Consider the following 18,786-nt stretch of genomic DNA (forward strand, 5'->3'; position numbering starts at 1 on the left):
CGAGAGATTCCCTTAAGCAGGTTTTTTGCTTCATTTGATTCATTCATGGTTAGCATGGCAGGATAACTCAACACAAAGGTCACTGCGTGTCCAACATGGATATGACACACACACCAAAGGAAGAGCTTTTCTTTTAATAATGCAACCACAACATAATTTCAAGCCAATACTAATTATTTGACAAAAGGCTCCAAAACGTAGCCAAACCCAGATTTGTCAGGACTCGTCAGGGTTGATTGCAGGAGGCTGTTGTGTAGCATAAGTTGTTGCTATGGACACAGACACATTAAAGTATTACATCCAGGCTCAGGTGGGTAATAATGCATGTTAGAGCAGTCACCCTTATTATTTATATTGTTTGTGACTCCTGTAAACGGTTTAAACAAGTGTAGCCCTTTACTGTGCTTTGATTTAGTCAAATGATTATACATTTAAACCTTTCAATGCACTTCCTGCTTGTTGTTCAGATTCAAATAAATGCAATAGAAATGAAGGAGTGGTTGTTTAGAAATATCTACTTGAGAGTGAATCCAAAAGGGCTCTTCAATACTTCAGCAGAGTTCACATACCACCTTCCTCCCTGTGAATGTTTTGTCTCATTATCAGCAGATTGTTAGATTGTTTGTTCTCCTCCTCCTCCTCCTCCTACTCCTCTCTTTAGATCCTCGTGACGTTTGCCATGGTCTTCGGGGTCATCCTGTACCGGATCAGCATTAAGGCAGCGCTGCACATGAGCACCTACTCCGCAGCACGGTCCAACATCAGAGCCACAGTCAAAACCACAGCCGCCATCATCAACCTCATCATCATCATCATCTTAGATGAAATCTACGCCGCCATCGCCCGCTGGCTCACCAAACTGGGTGAGGCACATTTCACTGTTAACCCATTTAAATCAAGATAATCTTCCTTTGTGTTTGACTACAGATTGACAAGTTAAGAGGTTGGAGCTTGGCTGTTCAGAATGATGTCTGTGCAGTTTGTTTTCACATTTATCTGCTCTCTTTGAGCTTACTTTAAATCTTAGTTCAAAGCAAACTACTTTAACCAAATGTGTCTTATTGTGTCTGTAGATTGGAAATAAGGAAGGTTTCATGATGATATCTATTAGTTAAATGTTTAACCCTATTAACCAGTAGTGCCTCGCAAAACACATTTCTTTAAAGGTTATTTTTTCAAAATAAGCTTTCTCACACCAAAATGTTCCAGTCTCACTCAGTCTAAGAGGGGTTTGTCCAAATAAAACTCACAACCTGATTATAAAGCATTGTGTTACCTAAATAAAATAAAACTTGTATTCATGACTATTTAAAAGTGTTATCTGATTGAGCAAGTGAAATCTAAAATGTAAAAAATGTGACATCCAGGTAGGAAACCAATCAGTTACAGTGTTCAAACACAAATGAGGTTGCCTTTAATGTAAATGGTGCATATAAATTGCAATGTACATACACATGTAAAACACACTGTACGGCTCATGAAGGGAATTCCAACCGATCTAGAAAAGTAAACACATCTTTTTCTTCGGAATCAAAGTTGCAGAGGCTTCAGTAACGCTAATGATGAATGGATTTGTCTGTGATATATTCAAACAATATTTGATCTATATTTCAGAGGTGCCAAAGACAGACAAGAGTTTTGAAGAGCGTCTCATCTTCAAAACCTTCATCCTGAAGTTTGTCAATGCATTCACGCCCATCGTCTATTTGGCCTTTTTCAGGGGCAGGTAAACAACGGCTATATTTTGTAAATTGTTATGTTGAATCATTTTTATTAAATTCTTAGTCATTACTTAAAAAATATTAATTCAATTGACCTATTTAATTGAGTTTGTTTGCATAACCACATTGTAAACCACCCGATGTCCACATCTCGTCTTGTGTTTGGTTCACAGGCTTGTTGGGCGGCCTGGAAGCTACTTGTATGTTATTGGATCGTACAGAATGGAAGAGGTAAATACACGTGTTCAAAATGTATACATGTTCCTGTTGTCAAAGACTGTCCATGACAATAAAATGTGAAAGATGTTATATATGACACTGACCAGTTCCTTATTATATCAGAAACATGTATTGATCTTTCCTCAATTTAGGTGGTGTTAAAGCTGTTTAACTTGCCTAAAGTCCATATTTTATTTATGTCAATAAATCAGACAGTCTCAAAATAACTGCTATAGTATTTTTTTGTAATCACTTTTTAACCTGCTTGGGGCATAACAGCGTAAGATTATAAGCCTAATATTCCTAAAGAAGAGATACATTTTCAACAATATATGCGCTGGATTATAATAGTATAGTTTTGAAGTGAGGTTACTAAAATAGTAGGAAATGGTTCACCTGTCCATGACCATTATAAGTACGCCTAGTGAGAATATTTGGCAACAGGACAGTGTAGGTAGCATTGATTAAAAAGAAAAAACTCCAGTGTGTTTCATAGAAATAATTAGAAAATTTGACGGACCATTTTGGACCACACTGTCCTGTTGTCCTGTTTGGACCACACTGTCCTGTTGTCCTGTTTGGACCACACTGTCATGTTGTCCTGTTTGGACCACACTGTCCTGTTGTCCTGTTTGGACCACACTGTCATGTTGTCCTGTTTGGACCACACTGGTCAAATTACCATGAGAACAGTCTGTTCTCGTGGTCACCAGTGTGGTCCAAAATGGCAAATGTTGTTATGGTTAAAGCCACATTCATGTGGGTGTAAAGTGTAATGGTAGCTGGCCGGTAAGAGAGATAGCTGGCCCAGCTACAGATATAAATGAATGGCTAGTTAGATAGGTAACTTCTTAGGGACTGTTGGACCAGCCACTATTGCATTGTTTTGCAATTATTGTGTAACCAATATAGATTCAATCATGCTGGAATCATCAAGCTAGCTAAGTCTGCCTTAGCGTTAATGCTAACATGATTAGAGAAAATTTGCCAACCAAAGTCGTCACTTATCCGCCGACAGAAATGTGCTTTCCCATGCGAGTTGTGTAGATGAAGAACAATACTTACATTTTTTATTAAATATGGCTCTCTTTGTGTAACGTTACCACTCAGCTGCTTGTTTAAGTTGTTACTGCAAAACCTCACTTATGTGATTCCAAAACTTGCCACCAGTCAGTTTATATGGAAGTTACACTGTTTTGATTGTTTCAATGGTAACGGAACACATACAAATTACAACTGGCCTGACCAAGTTGTAATTTGTTGATTTGAATGTGAATCTCTGTTCTGCTCTCATTCTATTTCTAAGATAAGTTTGTGTGTTGATGGCAATAAGAGAACACCGAGTGACTTGGCTGTCTGTGGTCCGCTTCTCCTGACTGCACTTTGAACTCCCCCCCCCCCCACTGTCCCTCCATGCTCTTTGCCTCCATCTGACCTCACTTCCTGAACCTTCTCTCTGCAGTGTGCTCATGCAGGCTGCCTCATGGAGCTGTGCATCCAGCTGTGCATCACTATGCTGGGCAAGCAGCTCATCCAGAACAACCTGTTTGAGATTGGCATGCCGTGAGTACATGACTTCCACTGTGCAACATATATTTTCCCACAAAGCTAACACAGTTGAACAACATTTCCACACGCAGCAGATCACAATGCGTCGGTTCAGCAAGCCCCACAACAAATATTGCACTCCCACTCAGTTGTACTTTTGCTCGAGAGAAATCATTTAAAGGCCTGTCTGGTTTTCAGACGCACCTACCTGGGAACTAGACAGCATTATGCCGAACTCTCTCAGCCTTCAATGTTCTCTGTCTTGCTTCATCTGTACAGAACTCTGTAATGGGAGCCTTTTTTCCTTTTTGTTTGGTTCCCTTTCTTTATGATGTGTTACAACAAAAGCACAGTTCTCCACTGTGTCACATATATCATTTTTAGAACCTAAGTACATTCTGTCCATGAAAGAGTTCTGTATCAGCAAGGGGAAACCACATGCTCTTGTATTTTCTCTAATAGTCAAGGAGAAAATTACCTTTGTCTGGATTTATCATGAGAGCCTTGAGACTTTAAAACCATACTCCACAAACAAATGGTGTTGCCATAGTGATTACATCCATAACCAATTAACCACCAATAATCCAGGTGGCATGTTTCACTAAGATGAAAATGGATCAATTGGAGAAAAAAAACGTTGATATTGACAGTGTTGTAACAATTTATTTCACAACATTGAGTTATACAAAGAGGTATTTATTTGATTTTGTCCAGCCATATATATCAATAAGGGTAGGCAAAAATAAATGATTACCCAATACAGCAACGTCACATTGTCAAGGAAACTTCATGTACAGTAAGGAGGTTTTTTTCCCTGTTGTATTAGACTGCATTAGTTTAGCATCCGTGTGAGTACTTTTTATCAAAAGAAAATCCTGTAAAGATCAGACTCTGTTAACAATGTGTTGTTCCCATACTTGTATGTATGTACAGGAAGCTGAAGAAACTCCTACGGAGGAGGAAGTCAGAGTTGGACTCAAAGCAAGAGGAGGAGCTGAACAAAACCCTGCAGCGGCACGAGAAGGACCACATCCTGGGTCCCTTCGTCGGCCTCAGCCCCGAGTACATGGAGATGAGTGAGTCTGAACACAAGGCAGTTGAACACACATAACACAAATAACATGCACACTGATGCTCTGTTGGGATTGGTTATGTCTCCGCGCTGACAACTGCTGGTCCCGAGGCTACAGTGTATGTTTTCTGGTTGTCTGTCTGTCACGTGATATCTCATTATCACCTTCAGGGAATTCTTTAAAATAGGTCACAAAGGTTGAACTCAGGGAGGAAATGATGGGATGTTGGTGGTAGAAGGAAAAGCTCACTGTGACTAACAAAACCTGTTTCTAGCCTACTGTAACTTATGAAATTCTAATTATTACATTTCACACAAATGTCTAATAAGATACCATTAAAAAGTGATGACTTTTTGGTCATTTGTAAAATACAACTTGACTGGTGGAGGCATACATCCACAAGGCGTTCATTCTAGTTTTTGAGGGTTTTCCTTTAGGTTTTTTATTTTGTTATTTGATGGTTCCTCAACATGAATTAGACACACCGACTGTCCTCAGGAGCAGTCTGTAGTTTGATCCTTGTTGATCTTGCTGTTCACCTCAGTGATGCATCATCCAGCTGACTAACAGCAGAGGTTCTCAGCCTCATCGCTGTCAGAGTGGTGCCCCCCACCCTGACTCAAGGACATCCCTGCTCTGTGTTAATACCTGCCTCTTTAACACCCTAACCTTTGCAGAGCATGACATTTGAAGGTCAAATCTAACAAGCATAATGGCTGCGAGCACTTTGAAACAAACACTTTTTCAGATTCTACATGTATGTGCAACAAACACATTCGGCCTTTAGTCCCGCTCCATGTGGGACACCCATATATTGTCAGCACAATATGTTTGCTTTAAGAAACGAGTAGGCTTAGATATTCCATTGAGCTGTAATACAAATAAATGTTTGCTTTGAAGTCAACTGTGTTGATTTTAATGGTATAAAGATATAATTTAGCAGCACACGGACAGTCAGTTAGTGATCTGGAAAACTTGGATTGATCATTGTGATTGATCATGTGTTTAATTAAGTCGTTTTAATTTGGCTCATGGAAACTGCGGTCATGTAATTGCTCTTTTTTAATCTAATTAAGCCGTTGATCCATAACTCCCAAGGAGGAAGAAGATCCATATCACTTAATGAAGGATGTCAGAAGCTTATCCCAATACAACTGAAAGAGGATTAAAACTGCTTCAAGCTCAATACTTCTACTTCTTGTGCCCTTTTTAGGATACTCAATTACACTTTACATCATTTTTAATTAGCAAATAACTGCTCTATGAGGCTGTACTTGATTCCTTTGAGCTAAATGCTGACAACATTTCATGGCAATCCATTACATTGTTGATGAGATTGTTCAGTCTGTACCAAAGTGGCAACCAACTGAAAACCTTATACTAAATAAACATTGAAAAATAATAAGGGAATCTCAAAATGCATTCTATCACCTTAATGGATCTTTAGCCAAACCATTCTATGTGCTGTGCATTCACTTCAAATGTTCAGGACTACTGTGGGCTATATTATTATGTCCTTTAATGAATGGCATGTTCAGTCAGTACAGATGGGATTTCAGTCTGCGATGGAAGATGTGTACACTTTCAGCTGTCATGATAAACACTATATTCCTTTGAGTTCAATCTGTCCAACTCTGACAGCAGAAGATAATACTATAATATATATATATTTTTATAGAGCCCTTTTTAGATAACATTCATTAAAACACAATTAAAACAACACTTCAAATATACAATAAAATAAGTGATAACACATGGCAAATAGAAGTTGAAATTAAGGTCACATCAAAATTAAAAGTAAGTTCTAGTTTTTTTTATCATTTGAAATCATAAATGTTGGCGAACCGGAGGTAACCCGGAGAAAACCAATGACTGAGATCACAGAAGGAAGTCGGGCGGAGTTAAACCTTACTCTCTTACAGTAAAGCCTCAAACAGCTCAGACTCCCCTCTGGTCAGCTCACAGGGACGTACATCCTGAAGACTCTTTGGAGTGTGAGGACCCCTGGGTGGTGTTGAAGCCTCTCTGGGTGCCTGGAGGGCTCCACAGGTCAGACAGCTCCTGCAGCCCCTGAAAGAGCTGAGAGACAAGCTCCAGGCTGGCTCCCTCCTTCTCCTCTACCATGGCACCATCGCCTTCCTTGGCGTTTTTCAGCTCTTGAACTTTGTGTCTCAGCTTCTCCCTCAGTTGGAGTGCGGCGTCTCTCTCTGCTGTGATGGCTTCGTTTTTGGCCAACACACCGTAATAGTTTCTGGACCTGCTGTGATTGAGAAGGACCTCAATGTTTTTGCGGAGAAAATAGTTCTCATCGCTTATTTTGTCCTTTTCCATGTCCAGCTCCTCACATTCCCTGTCCAAAGCGTTCCTCGCTCTGATCCTGGCATCCAGAAACTGATGTTGCTGCCTGAGAGCTTCATGCTCGCTGGAAATGGAATCCGCCTCAGCCTTGACCTGGTCACAACGGTTGGCCGGCAGGCGTTGGTGTCTCTCTGTCAGTTCTCGGACTCTGCGTTGGAGGATGTCAGTTTGTCTCAGCTTGGCCGGTTTTTCAGCTGTCATACGTGCACACTCGACCATTTTACTGTCTTCATCCGCGAGTGTTTGGGTTAGTTCCTGGACCCGTGTTTTCAGGGAAGTGTTGCGTTCGGTGACGCTAATGCACTCCTCCTGCAATTGTTTACGTTTGTCTTCCTGTTTTCTCCCACCTTTCTTGCGGATTTCCCTGAGTGTGGTCTGAATCTGCCTTTCCAGCGCATCGTTTTCCCGGCTCTTTGTGGTGTTTTCACGTTTTATTGTCTCAAATTCACTAAGCAGCCTTTCGTGGTCGGTGAATCTCCCGTTTATCTCCACGATTTCACTCTGCAGCAGCCAATTTTCCTGGAGGATTTTTTGCTTCTCCTCCTCAACAACCCTACATTTTTCCTGCAAAGCAGTTTGAGTCTGGAGTTTGATGCGGAATTCCTCCACTTGCCTTTCAAGATTTCTATTTAAATGTTTTGCTGCTTTCCTCTCTTTCTGTAGGTCTTTCAACTGCTTTTTAAAATCTTGACTGTTCACAAGCTGAGTGCTAAGCTCAATTATTTGCACACTCAAACCAGCATTCTGTTGGTTGATGGCTCCTGTCTCCATACTTAGAGACAAAACCTTGCGGGACAGACTATTTTGTCCCTCCGGGGTTTCACTTCCCTGGAGGGTGGTCTCATCCCTGCTGGACTCCTGAGACATTTTGTGTTCAGACTTCCTCTACTTTTTATACCACCGAATATAATATAGTAGAAGCAGCAGTCTGATGTACGGGTTTTTTAAAGTAACGTACGGGTCTCCTGAGAAGATACTGTTACTGGTAAATGTGTGTATCTGAGTTTGTCAGTCAGGGTATATTCAAAACTTCAAAGCCTAGAATTGTTACCATGACATCCTTGGAACTTCCTTTGTGCTGTCGTCATATTCCAAAAGCATTTAGCCCCACCCAGAATTAAGAAGCACGGAATGTGATGACATCATTACATCATAAGTATGTGCCTCTGATAAAAAAAAAGAATAAAATGGATGGCTTTGGTTATATTACATACATTGTGATATAGAGATTTTTATATTGATTTTAAAGGTATATTTGGGGGCTTTATTGGAGATATAGTGTGTGTGCTGTGTCATCCTTATACGATTAGTTGAAATAATATAATATGTGCATTTTTGCAATAACAGGTCTAAATCTACACCTAAATTATATACTTTGTTGAGATGTGTATTTACTTTATTCCAACTATTCATATAATTTTCAAGTACAGATAATTTGCCTGTAATGGCAACATATCCCTTTTTGAGAATGACTCAATGTAGCAATGTCTACCAGAAGCTGGGATAATATCATCTTACACCCTACTACACACTTTTTGTGTGTTTATTGATTTTACACATATATTTTAACTGATTAAAGGATTTTAGTAATTTAGCATCTGGATCTTAAGTGACCAATTTTCCTATATTAACAAAGTTTTTTTAATGTATTTATTTATTTAATGTATATATATATAATTTTTAGTATAGGGGCAATGGCACATCCAAGCATCTTTTGGACCTGACACATTCCACCCAAACTTAGTTGATACAGTTGAACAGTGTAGCGTTCCAATACTACACTGTTAATGTCCAGTAGTCCAGGTCAGTAGCAGAAGCGAGTGTGACAATTCAGTAACTCCTGCTCATGTCTCCCCTGTTCTGTGTCTTCAGTCATCCAGTTTGGGATGGTAACCCTTTTCGTGGCCTCCTTCCCTCTGGCTCCTCTCTTCGCTCTCCTTAATAACATCATTGAGATCCGCCTGGATGCCAAGAAGTTTGTCATGGAGCTGCGCAGGCCGATTGCAGCCAAGGCCAAAGACATTGGTAGGTGACCCCCTGATCTGCCCACCTATATCAACTTTATTTTATTGTAAAACAATCCAGGAGAATAGCCTGTGCAGGAGGAGACGAGAGGTTCAATCACAATAAAAAGGACATTTACATACATAAAGGCATGTCAATATTGATTTATAACCAAAATTATTAAGCAGTCTTAAAAATGAAGGTGTTAACAATGTCACTGTGAAAGCAAATATTCTTAGACTACCCTTAAATGTGCCAGACATCCAGAACATTTTAAATAATAATAATAATAATAATAATAATAATAATAATAATAATAATAATGATAGTTACCTTTTATTTGTTAATTGTCTTAAAACAAAACAAACTGCTTAACTTAAACAAACAATCATTAACCAAGCATAAGTGATAAAATAAACCTCAGATACATATTTTACTCAGACCATCAATAGGAAATGAGAATCCAAACCTGCAGTTTGGTCCTGGTCACCTGCAACAACACAAAACATAGGGAAGTTTGACCAACTCTGTACTGGGGCCATCTAGTGGTGGCTGGTAGTAACTGATTACAATAATAATGTAATGTACACCTGGAATGACTACTTTTTTGATAATGTCAAAAAAAATATTAAAATCCTGGAAAAGGGCATATTGTCTGTTTGCACAATAGCAGGAACATTAATAAGAGGGGGTTCTGGCGTCTCCCTCAGGAACACTCGGTTTCCTTCATTCTAATTAGTGTAAAACAAAACAATTCAGGTGCCAGGAAGTTAAAATATAAAAAAGAATCTGGTAAAACTCATTAAGGCTCTCAAGAATTCTGGGTCGCTTTGAAATATGTATATTACAGCTGGTGAGTCAGCGTTCCTCTCTATTTTTGTTTGGGGAAGTACCCTCTTTAAAGGTGGGGTAGGTAATTCACTTCAGATACACTTGTTGTGATATTCCATGGAATGCTCTTAACATCCCGATAGCAATGAATATCTTAAATGCTTTGACAATAAATACATACAAAAATGTCATCTGTGAAAGCCGTAGTACTGTAGAAAGCACGACCAATCATTTTAGCCGGTCCGGCTAAAATAACTGGATGGCCTACCTGCCTGTCAGCCTTCCATCTGTGCACAAACTTATCTCATGCCCTCATTGGTCATGTGCGTGTTCGTGTGTGTTGGAGGAGGGGCTCTGTAAGGAAGTCTGAAGGAAGGGGCAGATTTTTTTCGGCTACGTACTTTCAAGTTATAGCGCACTCGTGCTGGTTTCTCCATTCTTACCTACCCTACCTTTAAATGTACATCAAGTAATTTAAAATTAATTAATTAATCACTCATTTAAAAGCCTCTGAACTTTGAATGCTCATATAGATTTCAGCAAGATTTCTGCTCATGTTCAAAACTTTCTGTACATTTTTCAACATTTCTGTTTACTCTGGGAAAACACAAATGAATGTGGAATGGTTCAAAAATAAATTGTAATATTATGGTATAAAGTCTTATTTTATAGAGAATTCATTCATAATAATCCAACAAATCTACCAACCCTTAAGATTAATGTGCATTATGCATTATCACACAAATAACAAACAAAGAATAAAAACATTTTATAATTTACATGAAACACCAAATAACTAGATGTCTTAGTTATTTTACTAAGACATCTAAAAGCCAACATCAACATATAAATACCAGCACATTCTCTCAGGGTTTAGCTACCATTATAATGCTTAGGTTATGCACCCATTAGGTCACAAATGCACCTAGCTAAATGAATATAAAATCAACGGGCAGAGCATCAATGTTAAATACATATCTTTTACCAGATACAATGGTTGTAGTTGTTCCTGAGTGGACTTCTTCTGCAGGTTTTGTCTTTAGGCTATTTGAGTGTTTATTCATTGTCTGCTCTAGCTTTACCAAACTCTTGAACAAACATAATTGTAGCAATACTAAAATGATCAGAAATAGCATTTTTTTTATTCAGTAGTGTTGAATTGTAGGGAAACCCTTAAACACCCTTCATGCACTGAGGCTTCCAAACAGCTTAATTCATTAAAATTAATAATAACAAAAATAAGTAGTCAAACTTATGAGTTGCTTCAATTCCATTTAGTTGCACCATGGGATGAAAGTCAGTATAAGCTCAGCTGGAAGCATGTTCCAATAGGATGAGGGAGTTAGGGTAAGTGTAAATGTAAAAGCAGATTAAACAAAGGCATTGGGCCTAATGGGATGTGTAAGTCTGAGTGTAGAGCAGATGAAGAGGTTCTGCAAATATGCTTAGTAACATTGTCAGAACTATTGAATACCAATTGACCTTCTGAAAAAACCTGAGGAGGCCAGTCTGCAGGAGCTGAAGCCCCCTTTAAGGTCTGTGTGTGCATGTCCGAGTCGAAGCTCCTGTTTCCCAGCTTAATGGCAGACCTTCTGTCTTTCTGCAGGCATCTGGTACAACCTCTTGAGAGGCCTCAGCAAGGTAGCAGTCATCGTAAATGTAAGTCCTTTACCTTTACCGTAACTGCACTGTTGTACTTCAAAAAACATGTCTGAAGAATAAAAATGTCAGATTATGGAGATTTTCTTCCTCTGTAATTCAAAATAACAAAGACAAATTAAGGGAATGCGCTGATTAGCAGTTCTCTGTCCCCAGGCCTTTGTCATCTCCTTCACCTCGGACTTCATCCCTAGGCTGGTGTACCAGTACATGTACAGCCTGGACGGCACCATGCACGGCTTCGTCAACCACACCCTGTCTTACTTCAACGTCAGCGACTTCCAGCCCGGCACAGCCCCTCTCCAGCCAATGCACCTGGGCTACAAAGTAGAAATATGCAGGTAACATTTAACTTTATATCCAGGAGCACTTCACCAAAAGTGATATATTTAAAGGAGATTTATTGGACACATTTGAACGTTCATTCAGGTATTTTTCACACTTATTGATATTCAAAAAACACATTATTTATCTCACACGGTCTGCCTGAATATATATCTATATTCACCCTTGGTTTGAAATGCTCCGTCTTAGTGCCTGTTTCTTTAAAGGTCCCATGTCATGGCCATTTCTACTGCACATTCTACTGATTATTGTTCAATGTTCCAAACTCACATTGGTTTCTCATACAGCATCTCTGTATAGTATGTGTATTCACTCTCTGTCCTAAACGGCTAGTTGGAGCTCCTGCCCCCCCCTCCCTGTGAGCCCAGTGGCCGTCTGCGAGACAGTGAGACACAGCAAAACCCAGCCCGAAACCAGCCCGAGCTCACACACGCCCGTAGCCTGGCTGGGAGTTTGTGTGTGTGCTCACACACACAAACTCCCAGCCTCGCCGCGTCCCGCCGTCTCAGGCGTCCTAAAGGTTCCCTATTATACTCTTTTTCAACAATATATTACAGGTCTCAGATATGTACAGAACATGTCTCTGAAGTGTTTGACTGAAACACCAAACAGATCATTGTAGCATCCCATAAACCCCTCTGTTTCAGCCCTGATCCAAAAGTGCTGATTCAGTGTCTGTAACTTTAAATGCTAATGAGCTGCTGCGGGCTAAGCCCCACTGAGATGATTGGTTACTCTAGGAGGAGATCCAGGTGATAAGGTGGGCGGGGGTTACCTTGGTTGGTTATAATGGTTGCATAACCCAAAGAACATTGTGACATCACAAAGTGGCCAAAATCTGATCAGCTAATTTTCAGACAGATTTCCATATAGATGGATCAGGACAAAAAGACAGAGAATATTTTCCCAATCTCTTATCACAGAGGGAAACATATTTATTGATGAAAGACATGAAAAAGTGGATTTCGCAATAGGTGACCTTTTAAAAAGCGCTACCAGCCGGATCTACAGTTATTTTCCCTCCTCCATTCACACGACGGAGTCAAGATCAGACATCTCTGAGCAGCCTGGAAGGGGGGATTGAGGAAAGCTTAAGGGAGGATGACCTTTGGGGCCCATGGATGTGAAAGATCGCCGGAACATCCTGAGAATTGTGTACTTGAACTTGCCATTTTGGCTTCATGTACATCTTAGCACATTTTGTGTGACATTACAGCTCTATTGGTGTCCTGATGGTTCATAATTCAAAATTCATCAAAATTCAAACAATACTAAAACTCCTCCCATTCTCAGGAGGACATTTTAAAAGTCTTATTCTCATGGCTTGACCTCCTAAACAAGAACTGTTGTACAGTAAAACCATGTACTGTTAAACAGCATCGTCATCTGTATTTCTGTACTTTGTACTATTGATGATCTCCATTTCTTTAAGGGGAATAGGTTAGATTGACAAGCATCAAATGAAACATGTAAATTGCATTTCTTAATAAAGATGTTTTCTGTGTCCAGGTATAAGGACTACAGAGAGCCTCCCTCCTCCAGCTCACAGTATGAACTCTCCAAAGAGTTCTGGGCGGTTCTGGCCGCTCGCCTCGCCTTCGTTGTTGTCTTTCAGGTTTGGAACAACACACAGATATTAATATCACACACATCATATGCTTCGACATGCTTTCACACAGCCACTTAGTTTAACCATTCAAATTTGATGCATTTGAAAGCAAACGTGCAAACAACTCATCCATATTTGATGAGGTGTGTGAGTGAGTGATGTAACTGAGGGATTCTCTGCAGACTTTAATGTGAAAGGTCTTTAAAGGGAACAGGCTGCCTGCTTCCCTTCAGTTCATTTTTATTTTAACTTGATTTATTAAAAAAAAATCTCCAAACAAGGAGAGTACCACTGTCAATTTAAAATAAAACAATAACTCGCTATTTGTTATCATGCCTATTAGCTATGCCTTATTTACATTTCTAACCTACAGTAAATCAAACCATGTTGTTCCTGGCGTATATCTTTTGACATCTGCTCTGTTTTGGTTGGACTTCCTTTCTGAAAAGTATTTGTAGATTTTAAATTGCTTGTACAATCTGTTAGCAGATGGTCAGCTTCTCAAAATTGTTTTTTGAGAAAAATGTTTTATGAGACAGTTGGACCTTGGAGTGTTTGTCCACTGCGGTGCACCAACTAGTTCATTGTTATACTGTAAAATGTCCCGCTTAGGATGTATCTTTACAATCAAAATAATATTCTTTAAAAATTATCGTGACAAATCTTTTTTAACTTGTTTTTAAGCCAAAATCACTAAGGCAAAACAGTTTGGATCCAACATATTCAATAATAACTCAACAGGGAAAAAAGCTAGGATAGCTAATGTAGTGGACCTCATTGCTTTAGCTGCTAACCTACAAAAATTACTCTTTCAAATGAAAAGAAACAAATTCTCATCCTAACAATGATTAGTTGAGATACAACTTGTTCTGGATTGACCAGTAGCCAATGATGGCTTAAGTTAGCTGATGTTAGCTGTTTAAAAGACATTAATAATTAAGTTTAAGTCTCCTCTACTTCTGCTACCAGGCACGGCAGATGATCTTCAGGCACAATGCTGAAGACTTCAGGCACAATGCTTCAGTAATGACGGGCAATAGGAAGACGCTGATATTGTACTGCTGAGATACTACTACTATGAGCCATAAACTGTGTTTAACATAACTCACAGATCATATAATACTTACTAAGCACACAATTAGAAAAAGTACCACATAAGATGTATTAGACACAGGATTCTTCTTTTTTTTTGGTTTATGTTATTGATTAGTAAAACAGTAATCGAAAAAGGGCCCTTCTTTGAGGTCTATCTGGGCACACAAAATTGTGTCAGCATGTCACAAATAAACTACAGTTGGACAATAGTTATTTAGCTTGGCTTTATGTTACTAGGCTGTGTGTTTCCATGCTTTAATTTCTGAGGTGTTCCCATCTTCTCTCTGCCCCCCCTCTGTAGAACGTGGTGATGCTCATGAGTGACTTTGTGGACTGGCTGATCCCGGACATCCCCAAGGACATCAGTCTCCAGATGCACAAGGAGAAGATTCTCATGGTGGAGCTTTTCATGAAGGAGGAGCAGGGCAAAAGGCTTGCAGCGCGGGACAACCACAACCAGGACAACTGCAATTCCCCCTCCTCTGCGACGCAGACCCCCCCGCAGCCGCGCTCCAGAACCGCCACGCACGCAGTCGGGTGGGAAAACAAGCACAAGCAGCCAGAAGAAAACCCAGCACCTATATATAAACTGTAAATACGCTACTTTAAGACAGCTGTTAAAGACCTTAAACACATGATCAGTTTTTAATAATCAGCAAAGCTTTGCTGCGTTCATGTTGTTTGGTAATACTTGCAGTAATTAACCTGCAGTTCAAACATTAACGTGTTAGCAGTAGAACTAATTGTTTGCCTCTTTTTATCTTTTTTCCCATGTAAAGAGCAAGCCATACATTAGGCATACATCTAGCCAGTGGTTAAACAATACTCGTAGGATTTAGCATCGCAAAGACATTATTTATTTAAGCAACTGTGTTTGAAGGGAACAAGCCATTAGTTCACTTGACTCTGGGAAAATTCCAGTCAATGGGATCTTCATTCATGATGTCCAAACCAAACCCAACCTGCAACTTAATATGAATATTTTTGAGCAGTAGGTTCATAACTGCCACCTTTCTCACGGAACTTGAATGCAGCTTTTATATTAAAGACAGCCTCCGTCCAAATGGCCCTGCTGAGAAGAATTCCCTCCCAACACAGCAGGGAGTCCTTTCTCCTGCCAACACTAAAGCTCAGATAGGCCTTTTACCCCGTTTCTTTGCAGAGTTATATACAAATGCAAGATTGTATTGATGTACTGTTATTAATGCGCAACATGGTCTAGCACATGTGTTTTGTTTGTTGAGATGAACACCAGAAGGTTTTGGAAGAACTTCTGTGTCATCAATTTGTACTCTTATTTTGTACGAGCAACATTTTGCTCATTGTTACATTTGTTATATTTTGACTATGTACAAACTGTCAAACGGTGCACAGTGGCATTATTCCTGGAAGCACAATTCACATTATTTTTCATTCCAATTAACTGGAGTCTTAAAGCTGTATTTGGTTAGATTTAGAGGATAAACACAAAGTGATGTCACGCTTCTCTCGCTGAGATGATATACTGTAGATACTTCGGGTGTGCCCTAATAACCACGAGAGAAATATTTTCAACACAAGTTTTTAATGAAAATGATTCCTTAAGCTTTATAAATAGATTGTTTAGTGATTATCTTGTGGAAGTTGTCAGCACAACAAGTTGAAAACCACATACTGAATAAGTAAATGTACAGAAGTTACCGTGACATCAGCCATTGGTTTGTAGACTACTGTTTCATGCCTCAAATGTTCCATTTTGGTTGTCACCATTTATGTTTGCATGATCCATGGAGGAGAGGTACTTTAGGAGCTGGAGAGGAGGGAGGCCAGGCGATGCTAGGTACTGTTAGCATAAAAAGCACTAAATTACCAGCTAACGCTAGTGCTGGTTTGCTAGCTTGGTTAGCAAGGTCGATCTGTAATTCATGTTAACTTACCTGCTTTCATTAACAGGGCGCCAATTAATACTTACGTTGCTAAAAATACAGAGTTTGTTAGCATAGTGAAGTAGTGCGTAATCATGGGAGTTGTTGTCTTAACCACCATTGCCGCCACTGCACTCATTTTCTCCTGAAAAATCTTGCGGATGTGAATCCCTAATATCCAGGAAGGTCCACTTGTATATAAGTCTCTAGGAAAATGAATTTTACTCAATGAAATACCACAGTAAATCATTTTGTAGTGAGTTATCTCAATCACTAGCTCCAAATCTTTAATTTAGCATGATATTTATTTTGTAAATGATGGTCTGTTTTGAGTACATGGAAGTTAATTGTAACGGTTTGATTGCCTGAAATGTTTCTTCTCCAGTATTTGTTTTTATTATACTTCACTAGGGATGGGTATCGAGAACCGCTACTAAGTCAGTACCGGTACCTGATTGGACGTTATTGGTATACCGTTAAGCCGCTGGACAAATGGTTCTGCTTTCGGTATATCAATTACGCTACTTCCTTAGTTTAAACAATTCTGGTTGGTTGGGAACCCTCATCCCGTGTGACGTATCCGGTTTGAGTACCACTCTGATTGGCCACTGTGAATGCCACTTGTCATCTCTCCTAACAGCGCTCTTATTATTGTGAGATTCCCGGGGGCAAACCTTAGCAGGGGCAGACGCAACATCTTGCTAGAAACAGCGTTTCAAGGCTTCTTAACATTTAACAACCTAATAATTATGCATACCCACTTAACGGGAAGAAACTCAGCTAACAGACGATATTAACCATTTTACCTACACGGAACAGAAGTCCAACACCAAGAGTCTAAATCAACACTTGGCAAAACGGGCTAACGGGGCTAACGGCTACTTTAGCACATAACTGGCAAAAGCGATCTTTTCTACGTCATTTTATCTGCACAAACAACATATCACATGAAAGCTGAGATTCCATTGGTGTAAGTCTCATCACTGTACGACCAAAACTCACTGAACTGGCCGCCAGGAAAGAGCAAGTAAACAACTTTACTTGACGTAGCCATGATGATAATGATGTCTTGCCTTTGCTGTTTTGTGATCAAGGGCATAAAAATTGTTAATCAATGTCTCTGTGTAACTTTAAAATGATTACTGATAATCCATCATTCCAATTATAAATAATAAACGAAATAAACGGATTATAATGGTTAGTCGACGGGAGCTTCCGGTTTAGGAGGTGCGCTCGCAGGATCTCGTTTTAACTGAATAATGGTCATGTTTACATGGATTTATGAACTGCCTCTAATTACCGCCCCCCTTCCAGAGACACACTGTCAAACACACTCATACCTGCTTGGTATGACATTGAAAAAGTTACATTAAATAATATATAAAAATAAATTACAATAAAATGACTTAATCTTCACATCTTGTAATCATGTCTATACTTATGATTGAGCGCCAAATTATTGAAAAGTATCGATAAGAGTATCGAAAAATACCGGCATAGATAAGCAGTATCGGTATCGATAAAATCCTAACGATACCCATCCCTATACTTCACCCTCTCTCTCCAAGATGATGAGGCCAAGAAACCAGATGGCCGAAAGTGCTACATTTGAGGCTTCAACACCATGCCACCTTTGTGGCCACCTTTCTCACGGGATTTGAATGCAGCTTTTATATTAAAGACAAAAAAACTTCCTTATTATGTGTCACTGGCCAATGGGTCACTTCATGGTTGCTATATCCACTTCTTGTTTGCAGTCTGCTTCCAGTTAAAATTGGTCATCGTTTAGAAGGTTTTTACCATGAGCCAAATTATCAGCAGAGGTGTCCTCTCTACAATGAGGGTCAGAAGCTAACTGCTTGTAAGTTCCAAATGTCCCTTAAACTAAATTATTCATTAGGTATAAATATATATAGTTATAATAAACAAAATCTCAAGAAGATCTTGAAAAATGTGGCAAAGAATCAGTTTATGACCGCATTTGCAAAGGGGAAACACCATTACAGATGACTTAAAGAAAACGGTTAAGGACTTCTCTATATTTGAAAATGGTTGAAAACATTTTGCATATTGTATGTACACAACTAAGCAAAGTATGTTACGTAGAACTAGTCTTTTTTATTGACATTTTATTTGCGGAAATGTTACATTTTATACCTTTAAAGTTGTGCGCTGAAGATGGATTTCAATGTTTAAAGTCAAGTGTAGTGGTACAAATATGTCCATCATGTTCTTACATAAAATCAGAAAACTGCATCTTGAAACAAATTTGATTGGTGAATGGAACCACACTGATAGCACTATAGGCTCATTACTTAAAGCTCACCTATTATGCTATATTTGAACAATATATTATTGACCATATCTATACAAAACATGTCTCTGAAGTGTTTTGCTCAAAATACCAAACAGATCACCCA

General features: G+C 39.3%; 1 protein-coding gene across 2 annotated transcripts in view; it reads left to right on the forward strand.

The window, feature by feature from the left end:
- Positions 1–18,064, forward strand: part of ano1a (anoctamin 1, calcium activated chloride channel a) — a 98,587-nt gene extending 80,523 nt beyond the window's left edge. For both annotated transcript variants that reach the window (XM_079664540.1, XM_079664539.1), the window contains exons 16-25: positions 662–863; positions 1,615–1,726; positions 1,895–1,952; positions 3,403–3,503; positions 4,422–4,564; positions 8,792–8,944; positions 11,361–11,413; positions 11,570–11,754; positions 13,268–13,373; positions 14,764–18,064. In XM_079664540.1, the coding sequence (XP_079520666.1) occupies positions 662–863; positions 1,615–1,726; positions 1,895–1,952; positions 3,403–3,503; positions 4,422–4,564; positions 8,792–8,944; positions 11,361–11,413; positions 11,570–11,754; positions 13,268–13,373; positions 14,764–15,057 (1,407 nt within the window). In that variant the 3' untranslated portion in view covers positions 15,058–18,064. The remainder of the gene's footprint in view (positions 1–661; positions 864–1,614; positions 1,727–1,894; positions 1,953–3,402; positions 3,504–4,421; positions 4,565–8,791; positions 8,945–11,360; positions 11,414–11,569; positions 11,755–13,267; positions 13,374–14,763) is intronic.
- Positions 18,065–18,786: the final 722 nt, after the last annotated feature.

This window comes from Notothenia rossii (genome assembly GCF_949606895.1).
Source record: "Notothenia rossii genome assembly, chromosome: 2".
NCBI classification, from domain to species: Eukaryota; Metazoa; Chordata; class Actinopteri; order Perciformes; family Nototheniidae; genus Notothenia; species Notothenia rossii.